The 18,236-nt window shown below is 34.2% G+C and overlaps 2 protein-coding genes across 6 annotated transcripts; both read right to left on the bottom strand.

Annotated features, from left to right (window-relative positions):
* Positions 1-133: 133 nt before the first annotated feature.
* LOC116348702 (serrate RNA effector molecule homolog) lies at positions 134-8,113 on the bottom strand. Of its 5 annotated transcripts, none has more exons than XM_031779890.1 (11): positions 7,981-8,113; positions 6,858-7,002; positions 6,663-6,775; positions 6,455-6,575; positions 6,153-6,347; positions 4,229-4,295; positions 3,622-4,066; positions 3,237-3,524; positions 2,017-3,148; positions 1,818-1,925; positions 134-718 (listed from the first exon to the last, which is right to left on the bottom strand). In XM_031779890.1, exons 2-11 carry the CDS (start codon positions 6,983-6,985, stop codon positions 628-630), a joined length of 2,688 nt encoding a protein of 895 aa, XP_031635750.1. In that variant the 5' UTR covers positions 6,986-7,002; positions 7,981-8,113; the 3' UTR covers positions 134-627. The 5 variants fall into 5 exon arrangements, with proteins under 5 accessions (XP_031635750.1, XP_031635666.1, XP_031635922.1 ...); XM_031779806.1 differs by having other exon boundaries at positions 6,858-6,990; XM_031780062.1 differs by lacking the exon at positions 7,981-8,113 and adding an exon at positions 7,156-7,545.
* Positions 8,114-8,435: 322 nt separating this feature from the next.
* On the bottom strand, positions 8,436-11,639 carry LOC116337467 (probable ATP-dependent RNA helicase DDX27). Its single transcript, XM_031762065.1, has 6 exons — positions 11,428-11,639; positions 10,812-11,331; positions 10,419-10,732; positions 9,263-10,181; positions 8,692-9,187; positions 8,436-8,623 (listed from the first exon to the last, which is right to left on the bottom strand). Exons 1-6 carry the CDS (start codon positions 11,500-11,502, stop codon positions 8,467-8,469), a joined length of 2,481 nt encoding a protein of 826 aa, XP_031617925.1. The 5' UTR covers positions 11,503-11,639; the 3' UTR covers positions 8,436-8,466.
* Positions 11,640-18,236: the final 6,597 nt, after the last annotated feature.

Raw genomic sequence — 18,236 nt, 5'->3', positions numbered from 1 at the left:
AGCTGTTCCATCATGTATAAATAAAGGTAAATAGGTGTTATGCAAATAAAAAAAGAGTCCATTGCAATTAGTTTTATAATTAGTTTTACTTTATTTGCATTGTTTGCCCCCATTCCCAATTGAAATATCAGAATTTGTAAATGGAATTGATTATATTTTCCATTTGAATTAAAAAGCTACAATTGGTTTCTGCATTTTACATTTCACATTCTTGTTATGACTATCAAGATAATTTAAATGACATTTTCTTGCTATTCCAAAGTCCTATTGAAACGATCGCCATTTATGTTATAAGTTGAACACTATTTTCTTTTGGTCATATATAATAATGTCATAATTTCTATTACAAATTCTGTCTGTTTGGGTGTCGAATTACAACAATTCTTTGCTGTATACTGATTCATGAATATTCGTTTCAATAGTTTTAATTTAAAATGTAATTGAAAAGATATAGTTGATGAACAAATCAACTAAATTGATGAAATGACAATCAGGAATAAAAACGTGTTATATTATTTATATATATAATTTTTTTTTTTAAATTGGAGTGTGCTTTATACGTGCGCAATCACACACAAGAGAATGATGCGCTGCCAATGGAAACTGTTTTACGCGATGAATATTAATTTACAGGAAATCGTCTGGTTCACGTGGTGCATCCAAATCTCGATAGTGAATGATTGGACGATAATCACCGCCACCACCATGATTTCCGCCTCTGTGAAATAGAAAATTTTTGTATGAAAAAAAATGGAAAATGCGATAGTTTTATGAAACAAGTTGACAACTGGACGATTCAAACGAATTGGAGAAAAATGGACAAATTTAGCTGTTGTAATGATTGTAAATGTAATTAAATATGGAGATAATGGTGAAAATCTCAATGAATCAAACGAAATTAAAACAAAAGTAAAACAACAAAAATGTACGGTTGACACTGATTTGAACCACTTTTTTCTCGTTCATTTATTATTACTTTTTGCAACGATATTTGTCTTTTCTTTTTTGCTAAAATCATAACAATTCATTTCACAAAATTAAAAACTGATCATGTACGGTAGGTTTGATTAAAAAAAAAAAATATATGGTCTAGCATCGTAGATCGCTTTGTTCAGCACACGTAAAAATCATTTCCTATTTATATTTTGACGCTAAAATCGGTTGTTTTCGTTTGTAAATGTTGCAGTTATTGGTGATAAAGTTAAAAGTCAAACGTTAAGTTTATTATTTAGATGAGTTTTAAAAAATACAAAAAAATTATGAAATAATTTTGTGTATGTGTGTTTATCGAATTTCGAGTTATTTGTATTGCTTTTTTTACTGAGGTACAATGTGCATTTAATATTGCAACATTGTAAGTTGTTTGGTTTCACTTTGTCTGTGTCCATTTTAAAATTTTGTACAGATTTTTCTGTATGTTTGGGAGGAACGTGGTCTATTGTTTCTTAAAAAAATTAAGAAAAGAGAGTTGTTTCTAAATCATTAAGTGGCGCGTCCAAGTCTTGGTAACCAATTATACGTCTTTGATGCTCCATGGGCAACTCTCTGCAAAAAAAAAATCCACAACAACAAGAAGCAATGAAACAAAAGAACTCAAACAGAAAAAATAAATAAAAAAAATGTTTTAAACACGTTCAAAAGACACAGTAATACATCCGGTGTGTGTATTAAACAAAAGTACAATCTCATTCATAGCTTATCGTACTAATGTATTAATTCCATCGATATGCTGAGTTTTTTTTTTCTAAATTAGTCCATTTTCAAGATTGAATCCGTCCCAGTTGGAATTGGGTTAAAATGCGACATTTTTTTCTTACCTTCGTCCACCGAATCCACCTCTCGATCGCATTGGAGCGGGCATGTGGCCGCCATAGCCACCATATGGTGGTCCATATCCAGGTCCTGGATAGCCAGCAGGTCGCATACTGCAGAAATATTTAAAAAAAAAATCGATTAGATCCAATTGTTTACCCCCTCTTTTCAATTGTAGTTTTCTTTTTTCAATAATAATGTTACCTTGGTGGTGGTTGTGCTTCGGCCGGCGGTTTTTTCGTATTACCAGGATGTTCGGGTAACTGTGGTCGTTTCGGATCTTTTAAATAGTTATTAAAATATTCGACTTCTTTCTTCACTTCATCCACTTTTTCGCCGTGCTTATTGAAAATGTGCTTGCGAATGAATTCGGGCCCTTTGAATTTTTTCCCAGACAACGGACAAAGCCATTTATCTTTCGCCAATTCCTGTGTATTTGCCTGTACGAATTTTTCCACTTCGGCATCGGTATCTTTGGCGCCGAGCTTTTTCAATTCGGTATCCGACAGTGGTACACTTTTTGTCAAAAACGATGACATTTTACCTTCAAAATTGCGTGTGTAATCTTGAATTTCATTGTTTGTCACTTTATTTTGTGGTGGTGGTCCACGTGCATGAATAATTCCACAACGATTTGGCATTTCATCTTCGTACGGATACTCGCAATGATTGTAAAAATCCACCGAATGCACGATACGTAAATACAAAATCAATTTATCGAGCACATTTATCAATTGTGCATCACGTTCCAATGTTTCACCTTCGATATCCTTTGTTTCGCTCGTTGACAAACCGAGTAGCTCTTCTTCTTCGGCCGATGCTTCTTCGATCAAATAATCGGTGATATTTTGCAGCACCGGATTATTTGAATTTAAACCAAACGATGTTTGATTGCCATTCGATGATTTATCATTGTTTTCATCAATCCATAGATTTGCCTTTTGATCTAAATTATGAGCAATTTTTGCGCACAATTTTATATCGCTTCGTACGATTGTTTTGTGAGCAGTAATTCCATTGACCGGACGAACGCGTCGACTTAAATCGCGATTTACAATTGCACCCAATTCACAGTCACGCAATCGAATATTATTTAAATTCCAGCAAATTTCCTTGATATTTGTGTCACGTTTGAATGTGACCCAACCGCGACGGAACCATCTTCGTTCGACCAATGGATCGGCAATTGCAACTCGCAAAAATCCATTGTATCGCTTGCACATCGCTTCAACTTCACTCTTTGTTATGGTTGGCGCCAAATTTCGCAAAAATATTGAGCTAGTCTTGTGCAATGCTCGAGCTCCCGGTTTTTCATCAGTCTCACTCTTTGAATCGGCTATTCATACGCAATTGCAGATAACAGTTTTAATAACAATTTTAATGTAAGAATTTACTAATCACAGAAAAATATACTATGCATTTACCTAAGTCAATAGTTTCTGGTGCATCGGTTGCTTTTGATTCATCACCCGATAGATCGGCAATTTCTCCATCGGCCAGTTCTTTGCCATCGTCGGCATCTTTTTTACCCTTTTGTGATGTGGATTCATCATCGTTTGGCGAGCCATTATTTAAATTTTCCACGTTTTTAGACTCTGGCATCGCTTCATCATCGTCATTAACAATTGTTTCTGTTTGCTTGGATTCGGGTAAGGCTTCATTTTTGTTACCAATTTCAGCCGGTTTCTCTTGCTCTTCATCATCTTCGTCGTCTATTGAAAATAAATTATTTTTTAAATTGATCGTTCAGTGTCGTGTGTATGAATAATATTTGCTGGCTTTTTTAAAGGAAAATCTGAAAATAATTACCGCTCGTAGATGAACTGGAGCCGGAACTTGAGCTTGAGCCAGATGTAGTGCGTTTTCGTTTTTTGTTGACTTTTTCTTCAGTGTTAGCCGGTTTGTCACCTGAATTTGTGTCATTTGCTGTGTTTGCATCAATTTCCTTAACATCGCTGCTGTCTTCATCATTTTCATTTACTTCATCGCCATCCGTCTTTGGTTCGGCGGCAATTTGTACGGTTGCCGCTTTGGCTGCAGCAACGGTTGACAATAACGTCTCTTTTGTTGGTTCCGGTTTATACTCAACATTTGTTCGTTCATCCAGTATTTTTAAATCTTCATCGGTGCCACCTTCTAATTTAATAACAACCGTATCTAGCACACGCAATAATTTATCCGATTGATTTGTGTCAACGTTCACGCTTGTCACCAGCCCAGTATCTAGTACCTCCGAAAATACATCGGTTCGTTTCTAAAAATTGACGTTAAATATATCAATTTGATTTTTTTTTTGATATATTTTTTTAGTTCAACCATAGCTTCTGATCAGGAATCATTTCTTAGAGACCAAATTACCCTCCCTCTCTTGGTGCACCACCGTCAGAAGCTATGACTTCACTGCGGTTGTAATTACCTTCAGAAAATCCAATTGCTCTTGTTTCCGTCTCATCGAATCTTCGGGATGATACTTCAATTTGAACCTAAACAAAAAAAAAATCCCATCGAAAACGAAACGGAAATGGCAGAATAGAAGAAAAACAATACGGATCATTATTTTTTTTTGTAAACAACGTCATTCATAAATCGTTTGAGAAAATTATCGAAATATTTTGAACAAAAAAGAAACACAGCAAACACTACTAGTTGAAAAACAAATTATTTTCTAAAGAAAAAAAAATATGTCCGAAGTTAAGGCTCTTCAATTGAACAAGAAGGAACATAGTTTTTATGTCGAGCTTATTTCTTGAACCTTGTATTGTTTTCATTTTCCCTAAATATTTCAATTCATTTTTTTCGTCAGACTTTTTGACATAATTGGTTTTCGAAAAATCACGTGACCGAAGTCCATACGGTACACATTGAAAGAATTTTATAAAACGTGTCAATTTTCGATTTGCTATTCTATATCTCTCTGTCTCATTGTCTGTCTGTGTATTTATATTAACTTAATTACTTTTGCCCACCTCTACCTTTTTTTTGTTAAAAATCTTAATGTTTTTTTTGCCTCATTGTGAAAAAAATGCCATCATTGATTTAGTTTTTTGAATGGTAATCAAGTAATTAATTTCTTTTCTTAATTTAAAAGAAACGTATTTGATTCTTACCTCTTTCGCTTAATATACTTTTTTTACTTGATTTTTTTTCATTTATTTAAATTTTTCTTTTGTTAAAGTTTTGAGTGCTTTCGTGATAAAAAATTGTTTTGTTTCTTTTTTGATTATTATTTTAGTTTTTCTGGTGTATAAAAATTGCATAACTTTTTCGTATCATTTTTCATGAGTTTCATTTTTGTTCATTTGCATGTTCATTTTTCGATTTTTGCGTGTATAAAATTATAAATCAATAGATAAACTTTTATATTTATTTGGCATTGCTCGCCAAATCGTAAGCGATTTGTTTGTTTTGCATAGTTCCTGTACATGATGATTGGGGAAAAAAAGGTTTAATTGATTATAAATCATAGTATCATTTGGTTATGTGTTTGTTTTTTTTTTTTTTTTTTTTTGATTTGAATGTAATGCTGATAATTGCAGTTGTATAGTCACTCTATTCGCTCTGCGTCCCTTTCGAGACTCTCAACTAAAGAGGAGACCATTTTCATCATATTTCGTTGCATTTCTTTAAAACATTCGATTTGAGTTTGGGTTTTTTTTTTCGTCTTGTCAGCTCATTTCATATTTTCATTGAGCATATATGCATATGTGACGTGTTTGGTTTTTTTTTATTGTTCTCATTCGCGGATCGAATAAATGTTCGGGGCATATAATCATTACTATTGAATGTCAAATCCAAGTCATATTAAAATTCGCATAAAATTCGATCTCTTTTGTTTTCCTGCTCAATTTTTTTTTATCTTTGACGTAAAAAAATTTGGTTGAAATGCTGCAGAGAAAATTTATTTAATATAGACACGAATTTTTTTTTTTCATTTGAATTAACAAAAAAGAAATCGGCTGCATTTTCGGGAAGAGAGTTAAAGAAAATGAAAAGAATAAAAGGCTTATGATATTTTACGGATAAACTTATAGAGTTTATGTATACACGTACACACTCACATCCGCACAGCAAGCATTGATTCATTCGATTGACACACATGGTGCAATGACGCTCTCAAACTTGTGAATGAAGCATAGAAAATAAACAATTAAAATCGCAGCACACTTTTCTTGTCATCAACATTGTGTTTGCAAATGGATTGAGTAGATTGATTTGCAAAAGTTAAAAAAAAAGAAAATTATGGATCGACTCAGTCATGAATAAAAAAAGGGGCGAAACCAACAATGTGGTTTGTTTTGTTTTTTGTTCTCTTAAAACAAAAAAATGTAAGCATTTCTTACCATTCTTCATCTTTGTGGGCTACGAAAAATTCGTTGAGCTGTTGACGCTTGAATTCCACTTTGTATTCGTTATATTTTTCAATGGCATCTGAATCGGAAATCGAATCATCCTGCGTGGCCAAAAATTGTTTGAGCGTCAACATTGCGGGCTGCGTCTGTAGATCAGGGTTTGGCAATGGTTCAGCACCACCCAATCTATTCGAGAAAAATATAGTCAGAGGGAGAAAAACAAAAAAAAAATGTCGAATATTCGTTTAATTCTGCGTTTTTTCTTCTTATTATTGGATATTATGTATATTTACCGTCCATGAATTCCACCTGATGGAGGTGTATTGCCAAAATTTCCACCAAGATGTTGACCATGCGGTGGGTAGCCAGGTTCATGCATCCATCCACCATAGCCACCTCCAAAACCATCGTGACCTATTTAGAAACAAAAATTCGGGAAAATATGAGAACATAGCAGTATGTAAGGCCATGAATGTATACACGGAAAAAAGGCGCACATACCGTGATAACGTCGATCATCACCAGGCCAATCGTTTCGCATTCTTTTCATTGGTGGTCCTCGATCTGGTGAAAATCTATCTCGTGGCCGATATTCACGATAGTCTGGACGACGTCTGAAAAATAATATATTTTCATGAAACGATAAATACTTGACCATTCATTTTTCTTGTCATTTAAATTGTATGAAATATTTACCTATCGGGCCAATCCTCTCTGCCTCGACGATCATCTCTTCGATCCGAACGATAATTGTCACCGGAGCTACGTTCACCACGGAATTTATCTCGCCGCTTGCGATCGTATTCATCATCTGAATCACCCATTATGTCTGAAATTTATTCTTTAATTTAACAACACTTTACTTTTCAATCAATCGCAAATGAAATTGTATGAACAAATAAAGTTCTTCGTAAAAAAAAATAACGGGACCAGAAGAAAAAATCAATGTTCAATTTATGTTACTAATTATATGTGATTAAGGAGAGATCATAACCTCAAAAAATTTTTTTATGTCGTTTGGTGTCAATGTCGGAATACTGGCACTCCACCGTTTTTTTTTGTATTAATCTCGTTTATTTTCCTCGCTTTTTCCTTCTCAATAAATTCGTTCAAATCAAATACACTATACAAATAGTTTAAAAATAATTTCACTGATGCAACAACAATTTCACCGGAAAAATATGCGCTAAGATTTGTTATAGTGGCATTTGCATTTATGTATGCATATTATCAAAATAGGTCATTCACCGGCCACATCACTTTGATGAAAACTAATGGTAAAGCGTGGTGGAATGGAATGAAAAGGAGAAAGAGAGTGCAAAAAAAATGAGAAACTATTACAGCAACAATAACACATGCAATATCTCAATTGGCAATGACGCTCTTCAATTTTTTTTTCTTTGCTCACATGAACGCATACAACAACAGCGTCATCACATTGCTCCGTACTGAATTTATGCCAAAATGTATACACATATACACACCCAAGCATACATACACACGCATGCACACATGCAAACTGCACTATATCGTCTGTATCAGAAAGCACGCTTTCAAACCAAATTTTATGGCGCTCATTAGGAGCGCGGCGACATTGATAGTTGAATAGAAAAATAGTGAACAACCAGTCTCAAGCAACAAACTTATTCTATGCGTTCTCATTTTTACCGACATTCACAAACACACTCATTTGCCCATATAGCGGCAAAAATGTGCACATATACATCACATAAAGTTCTTTTATAAAACATACCAAAATTTCAAAGCAATGACAAAAAAACAAGAAATTTCGAATAAAAATCGATTTGCAATTAATTACCTTGTAATTTTACACCAAGCTTCCAAGTGACAAATAAGTAAAACTTACAATACTTTCTATCGAAATTCGTTCGTTTGAACGATACGAAAAACAAATACACGGCTCTAGACACGAAAAACTGACTGTAATACTTTTGGTAATGTCAAGACCACTAGTATTGTCTGATGGAGAGCGCCACAGTCGCCTACTCCTTCTTTTTCTTCTCTCGAATTGAAAACTACATTGGGCCATTCCACCACGGTGGTACACGATGTGGTGAATTCTCATTTGCATTCCATGGAAATGCGTCGACGCCTTTTCTTTTTTGTTTCATACAAAATTTAATAATTCATGGATAGTGACATCATCACAAAAAAATATACACCAACTGGTTATTAAAAATTAATAAAATGTTTTTATTTTAATATTATTATTTTGAAATGAATAAAAGGAAAAAAAAATTAGACTAAAATTTAACATTTGAATCAATGAAAATGGAGACGGTCACTACTTTTTCTTTCCTGGTTTGCCTGTTTTTCGTGGTGCACGAAAGTTTTTGCCTTTGTTAAACTTATTTTCGCCAGCTTTGTTAGTGAGTTTAACTTTGCTTGTCTTCTTCTTGGCATCCAATTTTTGCGTTTTCTTGTGTGAATTGGCATCGTACCTGTTGGGTGGCAACAATGAAATATTTATGAATATGATTTAATTGAAATAAATTTGATATGTAAATACCTAAGTTTCTTGGTATTACGACGACTGGTATTGGTTAAATCAACCGAGAATTTTGATACTCGTTTATTTTTATTATTTGCCATGTGTCGATCATTGTTCATTTCGTCAATTTGCCGAATTCGTTTGGTTTTGTGTGCAATTTTACTAGCTTTGGCACGAAGGAATGAAATCTTCTCTTGATGATCACGAACCTTTTGTTTGGCCATTTGTGATGGTGTTTTCTTGGCCGTTGCTTCTTCTTTCTTTTTTCGTTTCGATTCGCTTAATTTGCTAAGATCCGATGTGGTGGCTGTACGTTTTCCATTTACATTTTTCGCTGCTTCGGTTGCTTTGAAATTATTATCCAATCGTTCTTTTTCTTGTTTGCGTTTTTTCATCGATTGGAACCATGTACGCTCTCGATCGCCCATACCTCTTAATGATAATTCTTGTTTGGAAATTTGTTGTTCCATTTTTGCAAACATTCGTTCATCACGTTCTTCATTTAAAATTTTCCCTAAATAAATTCAAAATAAAAAGAAACAATTTAGTAAAAAAAAAATATCATTGATATGGAATGAAGTGAACTCACTGATTTCTGGTTCTAGTGCTTCCATTTTCTTTGTGTATTTATCAAGAATTTCGGTAGGAATGATACGATTTTTGACGGGTGTTTCGGCACTTTTGATAATATCTTTGACTAGTTTACGTTCGCGTTCATCGGCCAATGATACGGAAATACCGGCACGACCAGCACGCGCTGTACGACCAACACGATGAATATAATGTTCCGTTGACAATGGCATATTAAAATTAATAACCGTTTTAACGCCAACAATATCCAAACCACGTGCCGCCACATCGGTTGCAATCAGTACATCAATTTGCTCCTCTTTGAATTGTTTCAACGATTCAAGACGTTGTTGTTGTGTTAAATTACCGTGTAATTCGCCGGCTTTAATGCCCAACAAACCAAGTAAAATGTGTAAACGATGCGCTTGACGCTTGCGTTGCACAAAAATCATACAGTGATCATGAAATGTTCGGCAAATTAGAGCGGCCAAAATTGGTTCACGATCTCGGTCTTCGCGCTCTTTTTCATCACGCTCTTTCATCAATTGGAGATTTTTACCGCCACGTCTTTGTGGACCCTTACCACGTCGATGATGCTTTTTATTCGAACGCTCTTCTTCGTCCGAATCGTCTGCAGCACCAGCATCAGCACCCTCTTCATTGTCCTCCTTATTTCCGTTTTCAATTGGTTTTGGATCGGCCCGTTTTCGTATACGAATAAATTCCTGACGCAAATTAAACGCAACCGTTTGATTTGTATTCACAAACACTTTAACCGGTTTGTCCAATGAAACGGCGGCCAAGTCTTTAACTTGTTCGCTCATTGTGGCCGAAAATAACATTGTTTGTCGGGTGCGTGAACAACTTTTGATAATCTCTTTCATTTGTTCGGCAAAATATTCATCCAACATTCGATCAGCTTCATCTAAAATCAGCACCTAAAATGTCCATTTTTAAAAATTATTTATTGGCATTCTTTGCGGAAAATCGAAATTTATTTTAAATTCATCATTCAATTGGTCAGATCGAGTTCATTGTTTCGCTCGGCGAAAACGCATAAACTTTTAATCCAAATAGTCATCCGGTGTGCTCAGAGCGCAAGGATTATCATCATATCCATTGAATTTGTGATTTTCTTTTTTTTTTCTCGTTTTCAAATAAATCCGAATAATTACCTCAATTGAATCCAATGTAAAGCTGGGTGTATTTTTGATGTGATCAATAAGACGACCTGGTGTGGCAATAACAATGTCTGGATTTTGTCTCAATATTGTTTCTTGTGCTTTCAAATCTAAACCACCGATTGCCAAACCCATTTCGATGGTCGTAAATTGACACAATTGCTTCGACACCTGATATACTTGAGCGCCCAGCTCACGAGTCGGCACCAATACCAATACACGGGTCACCGATTGATTGTTGGCCGGTCGATAAAGTAAACGTTCAAGTGTCGGTAACATATAAGCGGCCGTTTTACCCGTACCCGTTGCTATAAATACATGAACGAAATTTTCATGCGAAACATTTAAACAATTACGTTTCAAAAAAAAAAAAATGTCATCAATTACCAGCACAACCGCAAATATCACGGCCCAAAAGAGCAATTGGGATGGTGGAAGCTTGAATTGGCGTTGGGTATGTATAGCCAAGAACGCCAATTGCTCGCATCAATGGCCGCGACAAATTCATTTGATAGAATGATGATACTGTTGCGCTACCGTCAGCCTCTTCAAAGAAGTCGGCATCATTGTTTTCACCATCACTGTCCGGCATGTCAAGCCCTTTGCGTTGTTTCTTCTTACGTTTTTCTTTCAATCGCAAATTATCGTGTTTCAACTCATCTTCGGATAAATCGAATTCATCCTCATTTTCCTCATCATCATTGTCGTCTGATTCGTTCAGCCCATCATCCGTACGATTTTTCAATGTTTCGGCAATTTTATCATCGGTCTTTGTACGTGCCTTTCGTTTCACATATTTCATCAAATCATCCCATGTGTCATGATTGTATTGTTTTACTGACGAAACAAACTCAAAACTATCGCTGAACTCTTCCTTTTTCTTTCGTCGCATTTTTGTTGGTTGATACTGAAATTAAAAATAAAAAGAGACACAAACAACCACATTTAACATTTTGATTGAAAACGATGAGCACATTTTGGCTTTTTTTGCTTCATTATTTACCTCGACTTCAGCATCGGAATCATCGGAAAAATTTTCCACTTCTGCATCTTCTTCAATCGTTTTGATCAAATCCATCTTATTTCTATTTATGACAAGAAGAAAAAACTGCGGAAAAATGGTATGAATCCGCGAATAAAATACTCTGCAACAGCCGGGTATTACAAAAAAAGTATTTTATATTCGTCGCACAATGTTGTGTACAGAAATTTCACGTGGTATGCTAGTGACATTTGACATTTTGAATATCACCATCATTGTCGTTCGCTTCGGTGTGGTGAATATACGCCTATAATGGTAGATTTCGCCTAAATGAATGCTTTTTGCATTTAAATGAAATATTTTTTTTTTTCAATACATTTTTTTTATTTCAAATTGCATCAAACAAAAATACACTCAAATATTTGTTGTTTTTAATTTTTTAAATTGGTTACTTTTTACTACTTATCGGTTCCATGTGTTAAATATGAGAACGTGTGTTTATTTCAAAGCCGAAATCGTTTGGAATAAATTATTGTCACAAGAGTCTAATCTGCTTTAAATCATTCGGTTCATTTGGTAATAATAGTATTAATGGTTGTTGATCGTCATTGTCATTGCAATTAACAAAGGTCATCGTCAGTTTTGAGAAGGTCAATCTGGAATGGTCTTAATGAAACCTGCAATATATCTGAATTAACACGAAGGACCGTTACGATACACATTTGCCGCTTTACAACGATAAATGCGTTCATTCTTCTCGCTAATCAGATTTGATGTGAGCAACGATGGGGCTTCGATTGCATGGCATGCACGTGTTGAATGAACCAATGCATTGGAACCTGTTTGTTGTTATGCTTATCGAATTTTTGTTTACATGTTACGACCGCTGCCCGTTTGTTGCATTTCTACATGCATACATACAAACACAAACACAGCCGCCACTGAACAGTTTACACTTGGTATCGGCAGACTTTTCGGCATTTCAACACCTAATTTTATTTTCTAAATTGATCACTAAAAATAAATCGTGACTTTATCGCTAATGCGGCTTTTATGATAATTTTCACCGCAAACACTTTCTCACACTATAGACATTTTGGGATTCTCTTAGAGAACTTTTAAGTTACCGCCTGGCAGGAACACAGAGAAATTTTTTCATGTGAACATCTTGAAATTAAGTTTGTTTGTTATTTTTTAAAGCGCAGAATTTCGCAACAGACAACATAATCGGCACATCAACAGAGAGTCGAACCGATTTTCAGCGTTAATTTTAACGTTTTCGATGGGGTTGTTTTTTGGAAACATAAATCGAATTTTATGAGTGGATTTTCTGAAACAAATTGTTTTTTGTTGCGTAATAAATTGTATTTCATATAATAACCGTAGAAATGAAGCCATGTAAAGTGAGAAAATGAAACTAAAATTGCGAATGTGCAATAAAAATCTATTTCCGTCGACCAAATTGGAAATGGCAAAGAGTTAGTATTTATTTTCATCTGATTTAAGCAATAAAAAAGGTGATTAAAATACACACCCAGGAATTTAAATATCCGCTGTATGGTGGTCAAATTCTTTGGCAAATTTCGAAGGCATTTGAATGAAACGTTAGACTTTATATATAAGGAAATGTTGATTAGTTGGTCGTTATTAGAATTGCAACGGTATTCATAATTTGAATTCGGTTTTAATGCCATTTTACCCTAAATGTAAACGAACACGGCCGAGTGATTCATAGTAAAAGAGTTTGTATTTAAAACTATCCACCATAAATGTAATGTGCCGCACATGATGACATTGTCTATGATTTTGTAATAAAGAAAAAAATTCTAGCAATTTAATTAATCAATTTAAAATATGTTCACGTTCGACTTTATCTATTCAATAATAAGATAGGAGAAAAATTTAACTGAATGAAAACAAAACCCAACACACACTCGTACAAAAGAGAACAAAAAAATGGTTTTCATTTGACTTATTTGGTCATAGCGCATAGCGCTAACTGTATCTTTCATCATTTAACTCTCTAAGTAAGTCCGTTGCTTTATTTATTAACCATTTGTGCATGTGCGTTAAAGAATGTCACAAGTCGTTAACATTAGGAAAAAGAACGTTCGCACATAGAAACAACGACACACACACACACACAAGAACGAAAACAAAAAAAAAATTGTGTAAATGAAAAGCCGGTATAAAGTGCTCAATGCTTATGGAATGAAACAAATTAAATGGAAAAGGCGCATATAAAACATGCTCATTCATTTGTTTGGCCGTTGTGTGTGATCTATTGGAATTAGTTGCGTATGTTGTTTTCGTCATCATCATCATCAATGTCACTGAATGCCATGAACAAGTACTAAAATGGGTTTTTCGACGCGAATTATTACACACACACACAAACTGATTCAGCTACGATGCCGAGTTTATTGTACGCATTCGCTCATCGACAGAGTCACATTTCAATAGCTACTTTATACGGGTTGAACGTATTTACAAAGAAAAATGCGTGTAAAATTCGAATTTACAAATAATCTGTATTTAGATCGGGAGCCTTTGATAAAATTATTGCTTTTAAAGAAAATTATTTTGACTTTACGATGGCTCACCAAAAACCATGTCAATCGGCCATTTGTTTTTATATATCCAACTTAGTGCTTATTTTTACGCTCGAAATGCAGAACCTTTGACGTTCGCTTCATCAAAGCTGTACACTTCTTATCATCCGGTTTTTTTTTTTCTTTGAAAACTGCAAAATATGATTTTCGGTGTGCACTCCTTTTTTTCTCTCCTTCGGCGAACAGAGCAATAACTCAGCATCATAAAAAAAAATGTGCAAAACGATCAAAAAACGAATGTTGATTTTTTTAGGTCTGATCGCATCACGAATGGTTGTGTATATGCTATACATTTTGGGTAAAAGTAGCGAACAACGCCTGCTCAAACAACAGTGTTTCGATTAGGACGATCTCATTTTTTTTCATACCGAAATATTGCTGTGCTTGAAATGAGTCATTCACATAGTTTATGATGCGCGACGTAAGATATTTTGCCACCCGCCACTACATTTATTCCAAAATTGTTTATTCGTTTGGTATAGTGTTTATTTATCGATATGAAATTGCTTCGGAGAACATTTATAGTTTTTTTTTTTTTTTTTCGTTACATTTTAGTCATGCGCTGTTTTTTCCACAATTACCAAACAAACACAATACTCAATGAATCATTTGGCGAGAATTTGCATTGAAAAAAATAAAATAAAAATTAACTATCAACAATCATTTGGGTATCGAAGTGAAAACAGAAAAATGTAAGTATTTAATGAATATGCGTGTGGCATAAGCGATTTTAGGGTATAAGTATGTGTGAGTGTGTGTGTCTCTCTCAGAATAAAAGATAACGAAATGCAAAAAAATGTCCACATTCATCAATATTCAAAACGTATCGGCTCGGTGATTCTTCCATGGAATTTCGAATTTCAAATGCCATTCAATAGTTTCAATTGTGTATTGGCATTTTTGTTACTTATTCAAAATTCTAAACGGATTGTTGTCTTTTATGACTACATCCATAAAAAGGTGAAATACAAATGTTAACATGGAAATATGTGGAAAATGGCTTCTTTTGGTGTGACTTTGATTTCGACATTTATGGAGATTTCTGTAAAAAAAAGACAAAATTTCAAATGACACAAAAATCGATTTGATCCAGAAATGCGCGCGTCACGTTATTTCATTGTTTCTTAATCTCAATCACATTGGCATTTATACGCTGCAACCGAATATTTGGTTTCATAAAGTGAAACTGGATAATCTTTGACCTCTCGATTCATTTTCTAATAGCGTACAGCAATCGCATTAAAAATGATTGCGGTTTAAGAATATATGCGTTTCGAATCTTACTTGATTGCCTTGCAGTCATGAAAATCATCTTTTCTCCTGCACATAAACTCATCTCATTTTGATTGAGCATTTTCTGCATATGTTTTCAGTGTTTATGCATTCCAAAATGAAATGCGATCTATTGTTATAATTTACAAACCACGATGCATCCATGAAAGCGAAGATCGTTTAAGCTCACAAATGTAGGTACACAATAACAAAGAATGCAAACAATCTGCAATTCATATTTGATGTGATGGGATATGTTTAAACGAATGCGAGAGAGAGAGAGAGAGAAGTACACTGGATTGTGTTTTGTGCACAATTGAAATGTGAAAAACGTGTGTGCGTGCAAATAGAGTAACATTTGATGACTATATGATGAGAGCGGCTCATACCATGCATAATGTCTTATGTTGTTGCTGCTGATGCTGCCGGCTAGTATTGTACAACAATACAGAATATTGCCCATTTAATATAAATGTGGCATTGTTGTGACGACGACTGCAACGGCGGTGGCATAGACAAACAACAAACAAAAAATACACAAATTTAGAATAAATGCAAATGATTGCATGTTAAATCTGAAAAGAAACAATAATTCTAATAATGCAGCCATTTGATGCACTCAATACGTGCGATTGAAAGACCAACGAAAGACAAATAAACCAGACACACACACATTCGCGCATGCATCAAATCGATAGGCTTGGAATATACATTTGCCATCAATGTACACAAGTGCATCGAATCATCTTGAACAATTTTCTGCTGTTCTTCATTGCCGTTCTCTCTGTCGTCGTCGTCGTTGTTGATCTCTCGCGTGATTCTAGTCGCACGACACACGCAAGATCAACGATTGACTTTTTGTTCCTATTTTTTCTTACTCTCTTCTATTTCGATTTCAGTTGCGTCCGTATATTTACATATCATTGCTTTTATGACATCAGTCTTTTAAGAAAGTGATTATGTTTCATGCATAAAATATTTATTAGTACAAAACGATTACATGTTTGCGTTGTTTCGCCTTCTCTTTTTTATTCTGGTGTTTTTCTTTTGACATTTTCAATTTCAATGGATTCTTATTCTTAAGCCATTCATTTTTATTTCAAAAATATATTGTTGCTTGAGATCGATGCTGGAACGAATTTTTTGTGCTGGGCGTTAAATTGAAAGTTCGTCAACATTATTTGACTAGATTTTATCCATCATCATTGAGTCGATTCTAGGTTTTTATGATTCTCTCACAATTCGATTTAATTTTTTGAACATCAGTTTTTTCTTGATAATGCTGCGAATTTAAATAGTCCAACGAATCAAGTGATAAGGAATGTGACAAACCAAAGGTGTGCTTTTTGTCTTTATCAAACATATAACGTTGCTTATGATATTCCCAATTTTAATCATATTTAGGAAATTCAATTTGGTGGTAAGTTTGATAAAATAAATTTAGAAAAAGCTTTTGTCACCATTGTTTTTGTTTACAGAACACTTTGGATCAGATCGATCGACCACAACTTGCGCCATAAGGTTGTTGTCGTGTTTTTTTTTTAATGAGCTCACTTTTATTGTACTCTGTTTCCCATGAAATATTTTATGAAGTAAGCTTTTGATGGTGTATTAAAAAAATAAATAGAACAGTATTGTCTAGGGGAATGGATCTCAATAAAAGCATCGTGAATTTCGCTAAATTTTGCAACTTTTATGTGAAATTAAGGGGTGATTGAAAAAATTCACGAATTCGCAACAAGTCGCAAACAATTCGGTATAGACGTAAAACAATGCGTACTTTGTATTTATCAAATTATGACAACTTATTGCGATTTGTAGCTACTTTTTAATGAAATAACCAAGACTCGCTAATATGGTAATTCGAATATATAACAATGAACGTACTCTTTCACATTTTACAGTACAATGTAATGTTTCAGCGCCAAATTTGAATTAATAAAGAAAAAGCACACACTGTGAGCCTTGTGCCAATTATTTTACAGCTTCAATAAACTTTGCCCATTCGCAACTAGATCATTTCCCCTAGAGTCATGGTTTCTTTTTTCAAATTTTTATATGGCAATAATAATTCATGATACAATCACCATTAGCGTCACACTGCAAATAATTAAACGTTGATGCCATTGCTTTTTTGAGAATCACAATTCAATTATTTAGCACACAACATCGTGCTATTTATTCATTCATATAAATAATTATTCAGAAGTCGATGTAATTCATTATTATTTTTTATTATTTAACGTTCAGACGATCGATAAATAACATAAAACAAGCCATCAAGTGGGTATTGATTGCGTAATTGTTGCACACGCACAAACTAGTCGATAAAACAGCGAAAAACCGAGTGATAGAAAGAGAGTCAGAGTGAGAGCAAATGCGAAGGAAAGAGGAGAGGCTCGGCTTGATTCATCAATGGATTAAACAAACATATATTATTTTTGTCCCGCAAATAATTTATGGCCGAGCAAAAATTATTGAATCAATATTTAATTTTCGTTGTTTTTTGTCCGTCTGCTTTTTCTGTCGACTCGCAAGCGAATCACGTTGACAATTTCTTTTTTCTCTGCATAAATTATGAAAATTGCATGGAATAAAATGAAAGATATACACCACACTCAAGTTATATCGAAACGGTGACAAGCAATCATGTTGATTGCACACAAATCAATTGTTGTCATTGAATCATTTATACATTTTTTTTTCAACTGGGTGACTATTCCGTACCGCAGAGTTTTTATTTTTGTTATTGTTCACAGCAGTGTCAAATGCCATTTCAATCGAAATGTTGATAGATTGATTTTATATTTTATTCTAACGTTGTTGTTGTTTTTTTTTATTTCAAGCGGCCGCCGCACGCCCTATAAAGTTTTCTTTTTTACACAATAGATTCGCATAATTCCCTTCATTGGTTGATATTATCACATTTACAACATTCATTTGAAT

This window comes from Contarinia nasturtii, unplaced genomic scaffold, assembly GCF_009176525.2.
Source record: "Contarinia nasturtii isolate CC-2019 unplaced genomic scaffold, AAFC_CNas_1.1 Cnas_scaffold_78, whole genome shotgun sequence".
Taxonomy (NCBI): domain Eukaryota; kingdom Metazoa; phylum Arthropoda; class Insecta; order Diptera; family Cecidomyiidae; genus Contarinia; species Contarinia nasturtii.
Note: the sequence above shows the minus strand (reverse complement) of the source record. Positions and strands in the feature narration are given on the sequence as shown.

Bases quoted from the DNA above. Each gene is read 5' to 3' on its own strand.
- LOC116348702 (XM_031779890.1), bottom strand. From the start codon at position 6,985: ATGGGTGATTCAGATGATGAATACGATCGCAAGCGGCGAGATAAATTC. The intron at 1,926-2,016 runs GTAACATTATTA...ATATTTCTGCAG, and splicing joins GAAGCACAACCACCACCAAG to TATGCGACCTGCTGGCTATC. The intron at 719-1,817 runs GTAAGAAAAAAA...TCTATTTCACAG, and splicing joins GGTGGATTCGGTGGACGAAG to AGGCGGAAATCATGGTGGTG.
- LOC116337467 (XM_031762065.1), bottom strand. From the start codon at position 11,502: ATGGATTTGATCAAAACGATTGAAGAAGATGCAGAAGTGGAAAATTTT. The intron at 10,733-10,811 runs GTAATTGATGAC...ATGTATTTATAG, and splicing joins TGATATTTGCGGTTGTGCTG to CAACGGGTACGGGTAAAACG. The intron at 10,182-10,418 runs GTAATTATTCGG...TGGACATTTTAG, and splicing joins TTACATTGGATTCAATTGAG to GTGCTGATTTTAGATGAAGC.